The 19,898-nt window shown below is 36.3% G+C and overlaps 1 protein-coding gene across 2 annotated transcripts in view; it reads right to left on the reverse strand.

Moving 5' to 3' along the window:
* Positions 1-988: 988 nt before the first annotated feature.
* The window catches only part of LOC107715085 (disintegrin and metalloproteinase domain-containing protein 10-like), a 22,493-nt gene continuing 3,583 nt past the window's right edge, over positions 989-19,898 (reverse strand). The window contains exons 5-16 of one of the 2 annotated variants that reach the window (XM_016521131.1): positions 15,972-16,051; positions 15,350-15,469; positions 12,808-12,900; positions 11,750-11,918; positions 6,516-6,676; positions 4,880-5,051; positions 4,576-4,720; positions 3,567-3,750; positions 2,546-2,645; positions 2,144-2,364; positions 1,720-1,820; positions 989-1,686 (exon numbers count right to left, since the gene is read on the reverse strand). In XM_016521131.1, coding sequence (XP_016376617.1) covers positions 1,626-1,686; positions 1,720-1,820; positions 2,144-2,364; positions 2,546-2,645; positions 3,567-3,750; positions 4,576-4,720; positions 4,880-5,051; positions 6,516-6,676; positions 11,750-11,918; positions 12,808-12,900; positions 15,350-15,469; positions 15,972-16,051 — 1,607 coding nt within the window. In that variant the 3' untranslated portion in view covers positions 989-1,625. Of the gene's footprint in view, positions 1,687-1,719; positions 1,821-2,143; positions 2,365-2,545; positions 2,646-3,566; positions 3,751-4,575; positions 4,721-4,879; positions 5,052-6,515; positions 6,677-11,749; positions 11,919-12,807; positions 12,901-15,349; positions 15,473-15,971; positions 16,052-19,898 lie in introns of both variants that reach the window. The other variant, XM_016521130.1, reaches the window with a different exon arrangement.

Consider the following 19,898-nt stretch of genomic DNA (forward strand, 5'->3'; position numbering starts at 1 on the left):
TTTCAGCTGTTTGAACATTGCTACCCTATAAGCAATGGACCTTTTAGCCCGCGAAATTTGTCTTGAGCATGTCCGGATAAAATATTATTAGGTGGTTTACTTTTCACTGAATTATCTGTCAACAAGGACAACATTGATGGTACCTTTTCTCTGAGGAAAATGTAAACACAATATCATCCCTGCTGAACAAAAAAAAAAAAACCTAAAGAAACAATAGAAACCATCACAGAAATTCTAATGGTTTTCACTACAAATACCATTGCAAATAATCAGCAATTAACCATTAAAAAATGGTTTCCTGTAGTGTGTTTTGGGACATAGTGTATTCCATTAAGATTTTTTTAACAAGCCACCAATAGAAGTTGACCAATTACCAGTAGAGACCCAAAGGGACCATTACAGTTTCCATTAAAACCAATACAATTCCCATTATAACTAGTAAAACCATTACAAATTCTGCAATGGTTTCTTTTTTCCCCAGCAGGGATTACTTAAAATCTTGAATGCTTTATGTTGTTTGAGCAAAAGAAAAAATTGCATTAAGAAAACACCTGTTAAATGCCAAATAAATAAGTAATGTGTTATTATTGGTACCTTTTATCTTTTGTATCTTTTGCACTTTAAATAGATAATCGACTTACCTAGGCATACTGTAACTGACATTTATTCTGTCAACTGCATCGTACAAACTGCTATTACACTTTACACATTTTTTAAAAATAATGTATTGTACTGTACATCAATTAAGTAAATTTTACATAACTGTAAATTTGTTAAAAAAGGTCATAATAAATTATATCTTTGATCTAAACATATGCCTTTTTTTAATGTCTTGAAATCTGAACTTGAATGTTTTATACATTTATTTAGCTTTTTCCTCCTAATTTATTGACACACATATTACTCATTATATACAATTTAACTATTTTAATTATTTACACATTTATATCATTGAACATGTTAATGTCCTATTAAATAGATCTTGACCTTTTTTTACCTCATCGAGCTTAAATGTCACTTAGTTCTTAATGCTTATCATGGTATCCCCTCTCAAGGACGACATGAAGAGATAAAATCGTGAAAGCAAATCCAGCAGCTCAAACAAAGTGGTGTCGTGAAATCACTCATCATAGCCAAAAGTTTGCGAAACACTAAATTTTAACCTTGCTGATATCGTTCTGACCCTGTAATTTCCGGAGGAAACAAATGACCAGAGACAACCATAAGTAAGCCATTCATAGGTTAACATATACTGTATTTTTATTGTACCTTTCCCAAAAACATGTTTTCTTTGTTAGATTTCCATGAATCTACAGCAATCTGTTGTCATTAGCTATGTTGAGATAATCGGCTTTCTCAAAATCGGAGTCTCATGTTCTTGGATTTCTTTGAAATAAACGTAGGCAACATTGTGTACAAAGTTATTGAGAGCACAATGATTTATAGTTGAAAAGCTGGACAGTATTCAATTCTCAAATCAGCAGTGGAATTAAAATAACTTTGTAATGGCCAATGGTGTGAGACACATGGCTGGAAGAGGCGAAGTAAACTCAAATCATGTTTGGACAGATGCAGTCGACTCTCAGCTGTGCATCTGGACAGGCTTTAGTGATCAGTCAGATGTTTTAAACATTCAAAAGTAGCCACAAAAGCAATGCTTTCTTGCTTGCAGGGAGTGTTTTTTGCCAGTTGGAAGGCTCCAAGTGGAGAGGTGTTTACCTGTCGTCATCAATCTCAAGTGGCTGTCCAAAAATACAGATAGTTCCGGCCATTATTGCTGAGATGGCGAGAATACCCAGAAGTATTGCCCACCAATGTGCCTGCAAATGAGAAGAGAGAAGTTTTCAAATAATAGCAAACATACAGTGGGTACGGAAAGTATTCAGACCCCCTTAAATTTTTCACTCTTTGTTATATTGCAGCCATTTGCTAAAATCGAGTGTTTCTAGCTTGCAGTTAGGGTTCTCTGGGTTGTTCCTTATTGGTCCGTTTGGTTTTGGTGCCCAAAATATGAATCCTTGGAAATTTTGACAAATGTTAAAGCGAAGTCCTACTACTGTACACAGGACTAGGCCATCTCTGCAGTAAAGGCAAAAAGGGAAGATGGTAGCACACTATAATAGACCAAATAATAACAACAAACCTTCATCCAACCGGCCAGGTCATCAAACTCATCCAGTTTCAGGAAAGAATTCTTAAGCCTTGCAATTGGGCCATCGGCATCTAGGATTCGACACACTTTGAACCTGTCGCAGTAGCCTCGGTTTCCAGAGCATGGAGCCCCAGGAACCAAAGCCACATGTTTCCCACTAAAGTAGTGCAAAAGAACTGAAGAAGTTGTGCTTGCACAAGTATTAGGTTTATCTATGGAGAGAAAATACCAAAGAAGAAAAATAAGTCAGATACAAGAACATATGCACTTTATTTACAAATTTATGGAGCAGTAATGTCAGCGCAAACAGTCCATTAAAACAAATGGCTGTTTATGCATCTAATTTATTTGGAGCAGTAAACACGTTCTGTTGTGGCGGAACATTGTGGTTACCTCTCTGCTGGCAGCACATGTGGCACTTTTCCGTCCTGTTCTCTCCCAGGCAGTCACATTGCACCATCTCATACAATGCACATAGAGACAGGCCACATTCCTGTGTCATTAAGCCACAAGACATTGGTTATAGAGGACGTAACTTTGTGTGATAGGATAATAGGTTTATCTTTTAATTTCTTCCTCACACATATATATATTTATGACAATATAATGTTTTTTTATGACTTTGGCCCAAGAAAAAAATGGTCTGTTTTCAATTAAATCACATATCTGTATTACATAATATGTCCTCAAGGCTGTTCTGACTTTTGTAGAACTCAAATATGTTGTTTTATTGTATTTTGAATAGCAGGAAAATGCATGAAATCTGATTTTGACAAACATCAAATCTGTTTGAGACCGGTATAAAATCTGGATGAGTCTGAATGGTCTAATCAGAAATCAATGTAAATATGTAGATAGACTGAATATGGATTACACTGGACTGAAAGAAACCAAAGATCAGATTTTATCAATTACAAAATGCAGATAGCAAGTTCTAAATATTACAATCCAAATCAGAATAGTACATAGTCAAAAAATAGCCAGATTGTCAATAGCTATGTTTCCATCACCCTGTTTTTATGTGCATTTTGAAGTATCGCATCAGAAACGAGTGATGGAAACGGCAAATTTCGGATTAAAATCCCTTAATTCGCAAAAAAGTTTTTACGCTCGCTTGAGGTGGTTTTTGACTTGTGCGAAAAAGGGTTAATGTGAATAAAAGGAGATAGAAACGCATTTGCTGAGTAAATTCCTCCATTTCGTCTGCTCGCTCTGAGGCGCAAGTAATTTATTATATAGGCCTATGAAAATGATCATATTCAGGGGTTTCTCCTACTTTGATATATAGCCTAGCGCCACGATTTTGTTCTCTTTGACTAGTTGGATGGAAATGGTGCTTTTTTGCGATATTTCAATTTTGCGCATAAGTTAAATTCGCAACTTTGGATGGAAACCCGGCTACTGTTGGACATACCCCATTAAAACAGACACGTGTACCATCACTGCATATTGTCATGTCTGGCTTGGCGGCGGGTTCTGGACATACAGCAGAGGAACCGGTGCATACACTTCGGTTGCGACACTCAGATTGGCGTTCACACATCAGCCCAGATTCCTTGAAGACACAATGGGAGCTGCAGCATAGACCCTGGCTAGGACTGTGACAGATATAAGGTAAACAGTTACCAATGATCATATTCAAAAAGGTAGATTTAGTGTACCATAATCAGTTCAGGCATTATTAGGCCCCAACCCAAATAATACTGTTTATGTAGACATAATTTACAAATTTCCATCAAGTCCACAAGACTCTACGGAAGGGCCCCAACCCAGCTCCTGGAGGGCCACCTTCCTCCAGAGTTTAAGACTGGACACCCTTGCCTTACGGAAGTGGGGTCCAGCACAGTTCCTGGAGGGCAAACTTTTAAGAAAGTTTAGCTCAAATGTTCTCTAAAACACCTGCTGTGACATTTTGAGTCATTTTGATGACCTTGATTAAGTGGTTTAGATATGTTTAGGTATCTAGGGTTGGAGTTAACCTCCTTGGAGGTCGGCGGTAGTCCTTCCAAACCAGAGGGGTCCAAACCAGCTCCAGGAGGGATTTGTTCCAATTCACCTGCTTAGTTTCAAATAATCCTGAGGACCTTGATTAGCTCGTTCAGGTGTTAAATTGACAGTAGCTAAACTATTCAGGTTGGCACCTGCAGTAGCAGGATTGGAGGTTCCTGAAATAAGGTATCAAGTCATTTAAGGGCTCAAAAAGGAACTCACTAGCACCCCAAGCAATATAAATACATCCTTCTGGAAAGCCTGCACTGTTGCACTCTTCGCAGTGGTCTACTATCCAACAGTCGATTTCACATTACGTCACCAAGGCATGGACCACAAGGGTTAAAGGTGCTATTTGGAACCTTACAGTGAAGAAATTTCATTTCTCCAAAAAGTCTACAGGTCATTCTGACACAAAATGGATTGATGCAAACCTGCATTGTTTGTCGGGCTTCAGTCGACATTCAATGCCTGCAGGTTCCTTTGAGCTGTAACAGCATGGATCACTTTCATCATGGCCCACGTCACATTCTTCCCCCTCTTCTACGATACGGTTTCCACAAATGGGATGCTCACTCACTGACAAGACAAAACAGGTACATCTTCAGCCAGTTAAGTTTACCTCAAGCCCTGATCAGCCATGGAGATAAAGCCCATTGAAGGTGAGATTTAGGACTGAGACGAGCTAAAGTTCATTAGCATATCTATCCCATCCCAAAATCTGTTCAGGCATCTTACCTACAAAGCATTTGTCCTTCTTGATATTCAGAATGTGACTCATGTGCCGCAGGCTGCAGGGGGAGAACTTGTCGCTGTTCTCCTCGATCTTGTAGGAGGCTTGAGGGAACATCAAGAACCTGCCTTTGTCACCGGTGATCTCCAGGCCTTCACAGTCAGAACCCTCATCATGCTGCGTAAAATGTAGATCGGGAGTCTCAAACTAAAATGATCTACTACTAGTTAGTTGTTCTCCTCCATTGGGGATCAATTAAACAGTTGCAACAACAATTGTAAAAGCATTCATTTTTAATACTATATACGTATTTATTAGCCCAAGTAATACAAGTAATTTACTTGCTTCTGTTAATTAATTTCTATATTTCCATGTCTAGGAAGTAGTACCAGGTATACAAATTATGTACACTATAGTGTTGTGTTGCTTTTCATTCACACAAACTTTGCAGCACATTAAAGCCTCCAGAAGTGAAATGAGATAAGTGGGCCAAAGGCCACTGGCCCCTTTCCCAGGCCTCCCCATAAATCAAATGCCGCTTTTCCACTGCATGGTACGGCACGGTACGGCTCAGTACGGTTCACTTTTGGGGGGTTTTCCACTGGGTACAGTACCTGGTACCTGGTACTTTTTTTAGTACCACCTCGGTTGAGGTTCCAAGTGAACCGTACCGTTACCAAAACGTGAGATGTAAACTCTGCTGATCACTGATTGGCCGGAGAGAATCGTCTTTAGTACCACCTCGGTTGGGGTTCCAAGCGTACCGTACCGTTACCAAAACGTGACGTGTAAACTCTGCTGATCACGGATTGGCCGGAGAGAATCGTCACTACCTGCGTCACTGAACTTGCGACACAAACACAAAAGAACCGCTAGATTTAAATCCGCACAGCCAGCGAAGGATCGAACGCAACTGTTTTGAACGAGCGCACCTTTTTTTAACAACCAAAAAGTTTTGTTGTCTGTTGCGGAAGTACGGAAGTTCCTCTCGTTGCTAGCAGAGGAGAGGATCCAGCGAGAGCTTGATGGGGCGACGCGGAATGAAAAAGTTTTTTTTAGGAGTCGTGGCAGTAGAGGCGGCGCAACTATAACGACATGTGAATAATCCCGCCCACTCTAAAGCGATACTAAACTGCAGTGGAAACGCAAACCGAGCCGAGCCGTGCCGTGCTGAGCCGAGTCGTACCATGCAGTGGAAAAGCGCCAAAAGATGATGTAGATCCTCCGATCTGCTCTGCATCCCAAATTCAGTCTGGAAACAATAAGCCATGCTTGTCAGCCCTTTCGCTGTCAAATGTGACAACAATTTAGGGGGAGGTGGACAGGCAGAGCAGAACTAATCTGCCAAAGAGCCGTAGGAAGTGTGAAGTACATGGCTGCTACAGGTGGAAAAGGTCACCAATCACTAAAAGGCATTTGGATATGCAGCAAGCCCATCATGCTCTATAGCGTCACATGCTACGATAAAGCCTGCAATCAAACAAAAATAATCTAGCATTTGGTAACAGCGTAGCAGCATGCATTTTCAAAACAAATGACGCCAATGGAGATCGCAGCCCAAACCCGGTGTTAATCATTCATGCATGTGTCAGTTGTTGGTTTTAACTATACAGGTTAGTCTGTGAAAGGCATCAGACTTACAGGAGCTCCAAGACTATGGCCCAACTCATGGGCGAAGGTCAGTTGCACATGTTTGGGAGAAAGGTAGTAGCCGTAGTTCTGAAGAGTGATTAGACCTGTGTTATGGCTGGAATTGTGACCACCCTTCAAAATCATCTCAGAGCAGATCCCTCCCCAGTTATCTAAGAATAAAAAATAAAAGTAAAGAAAATACAGCCTTCAGGGACTTTTGTTACAGCGAAGATTAGATTGACTCAGGACAGTTCTCTTGAGTTTTAATTAAAAAAAACTCTTAAGTTACCTCCCTTGGCTATAGGTTCAGGGAAAAGGTACCGTGTCTCTTGGAAATGGATATGTCAGTTGGCCAAAATATCTCAAGTCATGATTTACATATTGAGAAGAACCCCTAGCAGAGAGGTGTACTTTTTATTTTCATATGAGCTCCCCTTTGTTTCGAGCTTATATAATGCCAACAGACGATTTTACTGCTGATGACAAACATCTGGTCTTTTTCGCACAGCACTAACCAATTACATCTTTGCTGACTAAAGTCTGCTGCTGGTGGGTGGTAAGAGGGGTTAGACTTGTAGTTGGTCAAGATCAGCCTGTCCATCAAAGTCCAAAGTCCTGGACTGTTTTAAACCAGGCTGTGAACTCTTAGTTCGGCAAAATCAAAGGTCAGGCTTATGGCTCCTCAGATGTTGTGAGATTTGTGTTCAGGCCCAAAGCATCGAGAACCCATTCACATTTTTTTTATGCCTGTCTCGGGGAAATTTACAAGAACCATACACTGAGGTTGGATAGACTGGCTCACATAAAACATATGTGAACTGTGGGTTTATAGAGGCTTTATAGTTGTCATCTGTCTCTCATTTAGGGCTGTCATCATCACATGAGGAATAGGTCTTCGTTTTTGGAATTGCTGAGTCATTTGCCACTGTGGTTCAAACAGTTTCAAATGCAAATGTCTAAAAATTCTTAATGGCAGCTAAAAAATATTTCGAAATTTGAAGGCCTTGCAGACCATGTCCAACTGCCAATAGTGCTATTGGAAGGACAATGGTGTTGTCCTGACAAACACATTAAAATAACTATGTGAGCTATATTCAATTAGACAATGGAATATAAATGCATTGCATGGCAGAGCTTACTCATTCCAACTGACTAGGAAGAGTGCCAAATGAAATGAAGGTGAACAGTTTACTCCGTTGTACTCTAGGTCAGAGGCATCTTTACAGAACGTTGAGCTTGTTCAACAACATGCAAGGTGACCAGGATGGTGCCTTTCACAGTTGCTATATCAGGCTCTTTTTCCACTAGACTCACATGGAGCCATTTCTGTCACAAGGTTTTTTTAGGGCATAAGGCTGTTGATTTGCCCCACAACACAGCCATCATGATTGTTCAAAACAATCAGCAAAAAGTCCAAACCAACCACAATAACGAAGATTAAGGAAGTATTTAAGAGATGGGAAAGTAAACAGGACCTAACACCAGAGGAATATTTTTAGTCCAATAGAGTGCTTAAGTAATGTCATATTTTTTAAAAAGCCAACCCAGAAGTTTGTAACACCTTGGTTCCCTCAACAAAAACCTAAATTATTTTTCCATTGTTTTTTTAAAAAACAATCAACTCTGTGACCAACAAATGTTTATGATTCTCAATGTTCATCACATTTAGTTTTGTTTGTAGAAATTCTGCAGGAATGTTAACAGGAATCCACACAATCTGCAATTTCATTTGAGGGACATCTGCCCCCAATACATTTTCAAATTCAATGATCCGTTAAAACTGGACTTTGACATGCTTACCAATATAAAGCTGCTTGGTAGCTAAACGTTCATGCATAGCTACACTATGACAAAGGACCAACTTTGCCCAAGAAATTTCACAGTTTCCCTCATGTGACCGCACCATGCACGTTCTATTTATCTTGATTAAGATTAAAATCTTCACAAATGACCAACTTTTATGCATTCTGAAACCTAAATACAACTGTCAGAAGTAAAAAGCTAAGTGTAAGATATAAACAAACCATACCACAGTCGCATGACTTTAACATCACCAAGCTTTAGACAATTCTTTCAATCTTCATTTAAACAACATTTTAACTAAAAGTTGGAGTTAGAATTGTTTGCAAGACTAGTGAGTACAATTTAGGATTTTAGCATTTTGATGTTTAATGTCCCAAAACAACCTCTATATTAGCCTTTCAGCCACTTGTTAACAACTGCCTTTTTCAAGACAAGTAAAAGCTTTAAAACATATCACTGATGTATTTCATGTCTTACAGCAAAATGTGAAAACATTATGAGATTGTCTTAATCCTTATTTCAGGCATTTAAACAAAACCCATTTAAAAACACTGACTTCAGTATAAAAGAAGAAGAAGAAGTGCTCAAATGCTAACTCATTTATGGGTTTTGGCCTACAAAAATATGCCATTCCTGCGGAACACTATACAACAAATAAAATGGGAGGACACATTAAAGTCGATATGTCCAAATCATAATGCATTAAAATACTACAACTACCACCCACCTACAAAACACTGACTTCTCTACAACCTCCCAAGCTGCTAAAGTAGGGTAGTGCGTCTTTGTTGGGTAAGTATGATTGATAGAAAGCCCCCACAAACCCCTTCAGCCCACTCCGCTGTGGAATAAATGGGTGACAACAAGCCCAGTCAAAACAAGGCCAAAAGACTGTTGTAGGGCTTGCAGATGTCTTGATTCAACTTTCCAGGGCCAAACTTTAAGATGTTAGTGGTAGCATCCATCAGGTTTCTTGACATGCTTGAGTGCTAAAGCAGTAAAAACTCACATCAAAGTCACTGCTGCTTTTATGTTTGTCCAAAAAAGGCCTGAATTAACAAATTTACACACAAGGCCCATCCCATATGGAACTGCATGCAACTTGATACTGGATTTGCATGGTGGTTCAATGCTAATGTGCGTGAAGAAACCTATGTGTCTCCTCACGTGAGGGTTTCACCATGGAGGCAAATGCAGATAAAGGAATGCGGTTATCCCAGTTTTTGCGGTGGGGGTAGAGGTCTAACATGCACAGCTCTCCCCTTTCTCAGCCAATCACAGCGGGAGCTGCGGTCAATCCCATGGCAGCATTCTAGGATCTCAGCTAGTGGCCTGCACCTCCAACCTCAACAATAATAATCAAAACAATGACTGCTAAGTTTGCTGGCCGTGGGAGATCCCAGTGACATTCAGATACCGTAACCCAATGTTTTCAAACTCAATTCCTGGAGGGCCAGGGCTCTGCACAGTTTAGCTCCAATCCTAACCAAACACACCTGATCCAGCTAATCAAGGTCTTCAGGATTACTAGAAACTTCCAAGCAGGTGTGAGTTGGAGCTGGTTGGAGCTAAACTCTGCAGAGCTGCGGCCCTCCAGGAATTGAGTTTGAGACCTCTGCCGTAACCGAATTGAGGCCAGTGTACATTTACAAAGCACCACTTCTATGAAAACTGACAGATCTGAGAGTCATCAAGGGTCAAAATGTAAGGAATGTGTTGCTAGATTGAGGGAATTTCCCTTATAAAGACCAGCACTGGATCAATAGTATGATGGTTTGCTCGATTGGATTGCACCAGACCCGTTTGTAAGGTCTTCTTCTTCTATATACGCCATACACTTACGCCACACAACTATGCTAAGATGTAACTGTTGTTCTGGTGTCCAAAGCGGGAACTAGCTTATGCCAGACCATTTTGCTTTACTGCATGACTATATTATTCCTACGAGCTAGACCACTATGAAGATTCATGCTGGTCTAAGCTGATCTTTTCAGCCAAGCAGAGGAATGAATTGATCAATAAAGGCAGGAGTCGTCTCATTTATAACATTCAGGATGTTGCAGATGTCCAGATTAAAAGGGAGCGACAGCTAAGGTCATGTCCTGTCGTGTAGAGGAAGCTGCTAATGCGGAATGCAACATTAATTGTGCCGCGGAGAGGTCAATTACGAGGTCAGCTTAGCAGCGGTACTACAAACAATGTACCAACAAGACGTTTATTGCCTTGGTTAATAAACAAAACAAAACATAGTGGGATAATACTGTGAGTCTGAGAAGGTGTTTTTAACCAAAGCAATACAGTATAGTGTACTTCTCAATTTACTAATTACTTTTTATTTATTTATTTATTTTTTAGCAATTTTAAACACTTTTTCTTCCATGTTTTAATTTTCACAGTAAATGTATTTTGTCTAGCACTGTTCGCCAAAAAAATAAAAGGAATTGTTCAATTTTAATTTGATTACATTTCAAAAGATTAATTAAATTGTTCAATTGTTTAAAAGATTAATTAAATTGCCTTCGTTTGATTACCAGTTTTTGATAATAAATTTATATTAAAATGACAAATCCAGAAAAATTCAAACAGACAACAAAGACTTTGATAAAAAAAAATAATAGTCTTATTATTATAATAAAATAAATTATTAAATTGTTAAAGCTTTATGAATTTAACTGAATAGACATGCTTTTATATAATTACAATTTAAATAGAACATTAAAATGGAATCCAGAAAAATAAACCAGAAAACACAGAATTTGAAAAAAAACAAAAAACAAAGTTTTTACAGTGCCCTAAAAATATATTTTTGTTAAACATTTAATAAACTGATGTTTAATTATTAAAATTTCATGATTTCAATTAATTAGAGATATGCTTTTACATTACTAAAATATAATCAATATATAACATTTAAACAGAATCTAGAAAAATCAAATCTGAAAAAAAAAATAGAATTTTTGGGCCCTAAACGTCCTTGCATTACTGTATTCTGGTTTACTCATACAATTAGAGCCATTGTATGTCTTGCAGTTTCTTATTAGCAAACTTGTCCACTTGTATCTCATAAAACTCTCACAGTATACATGCAATTACATAAAAACTTCCAGGAAGGCTGTTTCTCTGAATTTTACATTAAAGCACATTCTTTCCTAGAAGTACTTCCCAAAGACCACCACTCCACGCCCAGACCCACACCATTCACATCACAATCTTTCAATAGGGTGTCTAGGGTTTGAGTGATGTTATCAGATGGCTTGCTTCAATATCATGTCGCGTCAAGGACAACTGTGGACAGAGGTCACATACCAAAGGCCTAAATGTTGCCTAAGCCCAGTCAGCCACCATTGAGTATAATAATATTCCTCCACATGACATTTGTTGTGGGCGTCATTGAGGCGGCTTGTGTTGCGATTTGTCTAGAGCGGATGGGCTGAAATTACCTGGTTTTCCTTCCCAGGCCAGACCGAGAACCCCACTGAAGTCTCTGTTGGTCAGGAGATAAGACAGGCAGTAGTCGTCCCAGTTCGTCTCGGAAAACAGACTCAAAAGCTTCTCAGGCCCAATGTGGGTCTTGCCCAAGGGACTGCTGGGATCTTCTTCGGTGATCACCTGAAATAGTTAGCGACCTATTTTATGTCATTCCAGGCTGTGCATTTACATTTTGGACATTGGTGAAGTAGGTCAGGAGACATGAGAGTAGAACACTGTATGGCAGAAATGAAATGTGAAAAAGTGCAAAATAAGGACCTTATGGTGAGGAATTTAAGTTTGAAATTAAATCTAAAATTAAGAGGCAATAAAACAAATACAAAAAAAGATTAAATAAATATAAATATAAATAAATATTATGAAATTATTTAAAATCAAGAGGCAAAAATACAAATGGCAATAAAACAAACAAACAAAAAAGGTCAATAAACAAAGTTTAGAGGCAAAAAATAAATAAATACTGAAAAACAGGAAAATACATAAATATTTTGAAGTTTTCTGAAGTTAAGAGGTAATAAATAAGCAAAAAAAGAAAACAGGGCAATAAATATGAAATTATCTAAAGCTGACAGGCCATAAATACAAAAAAAAAAACAACAACATGAAAATAAATAAATATTATGAAATGATCTAAAGCAATAAAGAAATACTAAAACAAATGACAAAAATAAATAAATAAATTTGCAATTAATAAATAGACAATACAAACAATTAACGAAAAAATAAAAATATTAGTAAACTATTTAAGATTAAAGGCAATAAAATATATTAAATACAAATGGGTTAATAAATATTACGCAATTATCTAAAGTTAGAGGCAATAAACACTAAAAACAATAAAACAAAAATAAATGAATACAAAAAAACAAAACGGGTAAATAAATCCTTTTGAAGTTGAGAGGCAATAAATAAATTCTAAAAATAAACAGGACAATTTAAAAAATTTTTAAAATATATATAATACAGCTGTAATTATTTTGTTTAACCATGACCAAAACAAGGACCTTACGGTGAGAAATTGAACTTTGAAGTTCACCAGCTCTATGCCGTCAAACTCGGCTTTGTCGTAAATGTCGTTTACTGCTTTCATGTAGGAGGCAACCTGCAAAACATATTGGTGCATTAAGCTTATGATTAACTGACTTCACTTTGACACCTTATTAGACAGAAATAGTGACACAATTACAGACGAGAGGACAGACAGACAGATTAATTTTGCCACAGTAATCTTATCATATTATTTGATCAATTGAGACACTGTTCTTCAGAGTTTCAGTTGCAACAGTGAATCCTCCAGAGAGTCTCTTGCCCCAGTCACTGTCAGTGGATTGAGGCACATTTCGCCTCAGAAGGAATGAAAGCACTCTGGGGTAAAAGTGCCTGGTGAGGAATGTGAGTGACAATCTGGCCTATGTTCCTTACAATGAGCAGACCAAGACCAACATATTAGCACACAGCACTGGGTGAATATGGAAACGTGGAATAACACTGTGGCATGGCACACAGCCTGAGTACCTACACCCAATTACACAAACACTTCTGAATCTGAAAAAATAGATACATAAATAAATAAATCACAACAACATATTACAGTTATATAAATGTACATACATATTATGATTTTTCATATCATTTAATATTTACATTAATATGCATTATCATCATAATTAGCACCAATAAAATGTATGTATTTATTTATTTATTTATATTTGCTCAGTTTATTTATATTCTGTTATTATATTTAATATTTAAGGGTATTTTTTTTACACAAATTGCTATAGATAAATATTGTTACTCAAAGTAAAAAAGGGAAAATTAAATTAAAAACAAATTTATATTATTAAGCTTGTAAATTGTATTATACAAAAAAATACATTAAAAAAAATCTTGTTCAATATTAATGTTTATCAATACTATAAAAAATTATACAATTACCATTAAATATGAATATTAAATTTCAATATATTAAATATATCATAATTAATATTACATATTAATATATATCTTTATTAGTGCTGTCTAAAGATTAATCGCGATTAATCACATCCAAAATAAAAGTTTTTGTTCACATAATATATGTGTACAGTGTATATTTATTATGTATATATAAATACACACACAAGCATACATATATTTAAGAAAAATATGCTATTATATATTAAATATATTTATATATAATATAAATTATATGAATATAAATATATACATGTAAATATATGTAAATACTTTCCAAATATATACTGTATGTGTGTGTATTTATATATACAAAATAAATATACACAGTAGACACACATATATTTTGTGAACAAAAACTTTGATTTTGAATGCGATTAATCGCGATTAATCGTTTGACAGCACTAATCTATATTGATATTTAAATTGTGTGAATAGTGTATTGTATACACTACCAAAACTTCTTTTTAAAGAAAAAAGCATTTTTAAAAAAATAAATTAATACTTTTAATCTGCAAGAATGCATTAAATTGGTCAAAAATGACTGTAAAAATATTTAAAATTTTACAAAAGATCTCTATTTTAAATAAATGCTGTTCTTTTGAACTTTCTATTCATCAAAAAATTCTGGAAAAAATGCATCACTGTTTCCACAAAAACATTAAGCAGCAAAATTGTTTTCAACATTGATTGAAATTCAGCTTTGCATCACAGGAATAAATTACATTTTAAAATAAATTAAAAGAGAAAAGAAGTTTTAAGTTGCAATAATTTTTCACAAGATTACTGTTTTTACTGTATTTTTGATCAAATAAATGCAGCAAGTCACTTCGTGTAAAAACATTAAATCTTAACAATCCCAAACTTTTGAAAGCTAGTTTTTTTTTTTACTGATCAATTTTGCTGGGCACAAACATAGGGACCAAAAAACAAGAGACTTATTAACAGTTTTCTCCAACTCAGAAACTGGCTAAGTAAAAAAAGCAACAAAATAACAAAGAGCCATTATCATTTAAAAGGGTGTTTTTCAGTTATTCATTTGGCAGAAACATTGCTTTTCAGGAATACCGTACATGCAGTGATTTGGTAAAACAATAAAAATCACCAGCTGTAGAGAGTAAAACAAAAACATTGCGTAACCGTCAAAAATAATACGCAGACAATGGGAACTACCCCCAAAGTAAAAGCTCAGTGATCTCAGCCGCAAGGCAGGCGGTCCAGCCCCCAAAATACACCAATCTGGAAAACTCGTCAGATAAAAGATAACAAACGGTTACTTTAACTTGTGGAAATCCTGTCTTTTATCTTCAGCATACAAACATTACATAACATTAAGTTGTACCAAAGCAGCTTGAAGACCTTTGTTTCTCACAGCCAAAGTAAAGAACTTGGCTTTGTTCCATTGGTGACATACAATCCCACCATTTCGGAGAAGTCTCCAGTGGGATCAAGGAAGGAACATGCTGTGAATCCCACTTCGTGGAGATTGGGTACCGAAGGGGGGCAAAACTTTAGAGTCAACAGGAAAAGTATTGTGTTTATCAGCCTGTAGCTGTCGAATGAAAGAATCTTTTGAGTACTAGATCTTGGGAACTCACCTGAGCCACAACAGCTTCAACACTTCCAAAGCGTTTGTAGAAGCGGTGGTCTGCATGGAGGTGCAGAAGACAGCTGGTTTTGGACTGGTCGACCTTCCGCTTTGACCTGGACACTGGTATCTGCTGTGGGTCACAAGACGGAGAACATTTCACAACCTTGAGAAGGCGTCAAGGGAGAACTTAGGGAAAAGCTCACATCTGGTTTTTCAATGCTGCCACCGAACAAGTGGAAGTGATGTGTTGTAGTAAATATGAGCTTAAAATATAGTGTTATCTGATTTAAAGACGCGACAGGTTGTCCTTGCACCCATTTTGGGGTAAATGGCTTTAACCCAACCAGGAGCTTCAAACAATAGGTAGATTGGACAGATAGTACTCTTTTCCATACAGCAGGACGCCTCCTATAAACAGGACATGGTGGTAGAGCAATTACAATTATTGAGTGACATTGCGAAGCATTGATGTAATGTCGGCCACCTCCACGTGCAATCTTCTAAAAAGCTCTGAACGTCTGATTTCAAAATTATTTCCACATTTAGTGTTCCTTTTAAAGAACTTATTTGGGTTTGTAAGGACACACTGTACAGGACAAAACTGGAAATGAGGTGAAGTCATGTCTGACCTCTTGGTGGTTTTGGACAAGATGCTGCAGCCGCTCGGCACCACAGAAGCCAACATGAGCCTGTTTCAAGGGAGCACTGTCTGTGGAAAAACATATTAAAGGGTTATAATATGGGAGTCGACTACTAAGGAGATGTAAACAAGGGATACAAATGTTGTAATTAACAGTGTTGTTAAAGTTACCTAAAAAGAAAGCTATTAAAAATAATTTTAATGTATTGAAATAAATCTGAAATAAGAGAGAAATATAAATTAGATGGAATAACCTAAACCTAAAACCTATGAAAAACCTAAACCTAAGCATTAGCAACTAACTGCAATAGGTTTAAGTATTAAAATGACTAAAAGTAAAATAAAAATAAATCTAAACAAAAAGATTAAAAAATAAATGACAAAAGCACATAAAATTACTAAAACTTCAATTACACTAAAATTTAAATTAAAAATAAAAAGCGAATTCAAAATGTTAATAAATAATGATAGCACATAATTAATATACTAAAAAATAAAAAACACTGGTAATTAATCAGAATGTTGCTTTGATATGAAAAGGGAAGCATCCAAATTAGTTTCAGTGAAATTTGAGTGGTTTCACCATCCTGAAGTTCTTTCAAAGAGATTCTTCTCAGAAAAAAAAAAGCTTTTTTTTCTATAAATATCATAAATATTTCATAAATAATTCTTTGGGCCTCATTCAGGAAACACAGAACAAATAAAACATGTAAATCTCTCATGAAAGATACTGTAAGATTTATGTAAGAATGGTTTTATGAACAGCTTGCACAATAAAAATTGTTGTTTGTGGTTCACGAATGAGGCCAAATACATTCTTATTAATGTCCTGTGAAATAAAAGACTAGATGACCCAGACATTTTGACAAAAAAGATTGCAAAAACCTTGGACCCTTTTGTACAGTCTTGACATTATGAATTCATTGCAAAACCAACATGCTTGCTCAAGTGGGACTTGGGCGACTGTATCTTTTCTGACCTCTGTTGAAAAACCTCATTGTAACATCATTTCTAACTGAACTAAACTTGGCTAGACTTGACTCTTACTTGTACCTCGTAAGTGAAAAGAGAGTACAATTTATAAATAGCACAATCTTTTGTTATTTTGTTGTTTTATTTCTCTAATTAGCCTGAATTTCACTTATTCTTATTATTGTCTTAATTTGAAAGGAAGAACAAAAATTTTACTCTTTCTGAAAAACCATGCAAAAGTCATTGTGTGGTTGTAAGGGTCCTGCTAAGGTGGTTTTAGTGTATTGCTGGTTGTTAGGGTGTTTTTGTTGGTTGCTAACTGGCCCAAATCAAAAGTGCCCACATTCTTAAAAATGGTTTATAGGTATTCATGGCTCCATGAAAAACTTTAACATCAGTGGAACCTTTACATTACACAAAAAGTTCTTTATAGTGGTAAAAGTTTCTTTAGATTATTAAAATGTTCTTTACACTAAGAAGATAATGGTTCTTTTGAGAACTTTTTGCTGAAAGGTTCTTCCAAAAATGGTTCTTCTATTGCATCCCAGCAAAAACAACCGCCTTTTGGAGCCTTTACTTTTAAGAGTGCAGTACCAAATCTACTTTACAATAAGTCATATAAATTATGGGATTTTTTGCCCATTTTATCATCTGCAAGAAAGAAAAAGTATGAAAACTTAGAAATATAAAATCAAACAGGTGTACAATATGGGGTGTTCACACCATGGATGATAACTAAAACTATAAGGTTTTAATAATTGTTATAGGGAATTCCACACTACAACTATAAGGATAACAGGGGAACAATATCACTGTAATCACTTTCAGAACAATTTTTTTCCCAGCTGATGATCAAAAACATTGACAGCCAAAGAGAATCCACTCGACTAAGCTTGAGGATTTACAGAACATTACTGTGCATTGGTGTGGATGCTAATATAGTTATCGTTACAGTTATCGCTCTTGGCTTTAACCCCAAGTATTGCCAGTAGTAATCGCAGGCACCAAGTTTAAATCTCACACACCGCAAAAAGGTAATATTACATTATATTTAAAGTCTTTAAAATCTGACACTGAAAGTTGAACCTTCTTCATAGTTACATTGTTGTTGTTAAAAAAAATTCACTTCAAAAACGTTCCTACAAAGGTTAGAGTGCTTCAAAAGCCTTTCAACAAATAAAAACTCATTGATCGTGTTGTTTTATTATGATTCTTAAAGAATAACTTAAAAACATTCTCATGGAAACTTCAGTCAACTATAAAAAACAGCTGCACTGATTGTTTGTGATAGCGGTGCATCGTGACCCAAACCAGACATAACATAGCTGGGTTACATAGACGGTATGACCTTAAAACTTAAGGTAACTGACTCTCAGACTTCAATGAGAAGGTTTTACATTATGACTTCACATTCAGGAAGGTCTCAAGAAGGACACAAATCAGATTAAACATTAATCCGAAGCAAAAAAACAAGCTCATGCAAAGTCAGGTGGTTGACATCCACAACAGCCTGGTTAAGTTTTACCTACACTGTAAAAATGACTGGGAGTTTAGTTGGGAATAAATGTCAAGTTGACTCTAACTAGAGAAGCAACGTGATTGGATCACACCATCCTGGTGTGCAAGAATCAACCAATAAGAATCCTTAAATGTAAATAAGGTGGCAAGCAAGGTCCCACCACTGGTTTCAGATCATTCTTTGGAACATGATCAGTTTCTATAAACAAAAAGGCTAGCAGAGTCGTTCCTGGATCAGTGAGTTTGAGTAGAAAGAAATGGAGCATGTGAGAAGAAAGGGTAAATGTGGGGCATTGACCCATTGATGGAATTACTTCCAGACTTTGGCTTCATCCTGCGTGCGTCTCTTTCAAGTAGTTGTGCATGCGGAGACCAGGGCAGAAAGGTTTCGGGAGTTGTTTGAGGAAAAATATGCCTGAATTTGTCGAGAAACAATCCACATATAGAGGGGAGCGGAAATTAAAATGAATGTTTATCCAAGAACACTTGAAGAATCAAAGACTAACCTGGAATAGATCTTGTATTTTTTATAAACCCAACCAGCACCAATTACATTGACGTCACTGAATTATACAGTATGGAAATCAAAACCAAGCATTTAGATATGGCAGTGAGCTGATGATGAAATACAAACTTGTTAAACTGTCCTGTTTCTGTGTTCATATCTATGTTTTTCATGTGGTCAACCCTGATTGGTTGTTTCCTTTACCCAGCCAGCTGCAATGAAACCTAATCAAAGCTACTCCACTTCCTGTTAGTTTTAACTTCCAGATGGCAGACAAACCATGGCATTGTCCAAAAATTGGATGAGTATAAATAACAGATCTGATTTGAACAATCAGATTTAGTCTTCAAGTGACTCAAACAGGAAATCCGTTACTTTAAATTGCTGCAAATTAGTATACTGTTTAAAAACAAACAACATAAAACATGGGCACAATTTCAAGTAGCTACTTTTGGATGCCAATTTAGTATATATGTATACATTTATATATAAAAAAATTTATATATAAAATTTTTTTAGACAATTATGGGCCATTATTCCACCCTATATATATATATATACACTATAACACAATGACACAACAAAAATGATTATAACAATTTTTGTTGTAAAACTACATTGCTGTATAACTACATTGTTTTGTTCGATTTTCAGTAGTAGTATGGTAGTTTATACTTTTGTAAGTGACAGTGGGCTATTTTCCTGCTGCGACTGTGTGCTTAAAGGTGCAATAGGTGATTGTCTTCAGAAACATTTTTTGTTATGCTGGTTGAAAGTCTCTTCACATCCCGATAGCAATCATTAAGTTAAGTGGTCTAAATGTATTTATCTGTATTTATATATTCTGTGGAAGGCGTAGGACCAAGAAATGTTCGTCCAATCAAAATGCTCGGAACGAGTTGACTTTCCTACCTGTCTGTC

Source organism: Sinocyclocheilus rhinocerous, unplaced genomic scaffold (assembly GCF_001515625.1).
Source record: "Sinocyclocheilus rhinocerous isolate Xijiao unplaced genomic scaffold, SAMN03320098_v1.1 scaffold509, whole genome shotgun sequence".
In the NCBI taxonomy this organism is placed as follows: Eukaryota; Metazoa; Chordata; class Actinopteri; order Cypriniformes; family Cyprinidae; genus Sinocyclocheilus; species Sinocyclocheilus rhinocerous.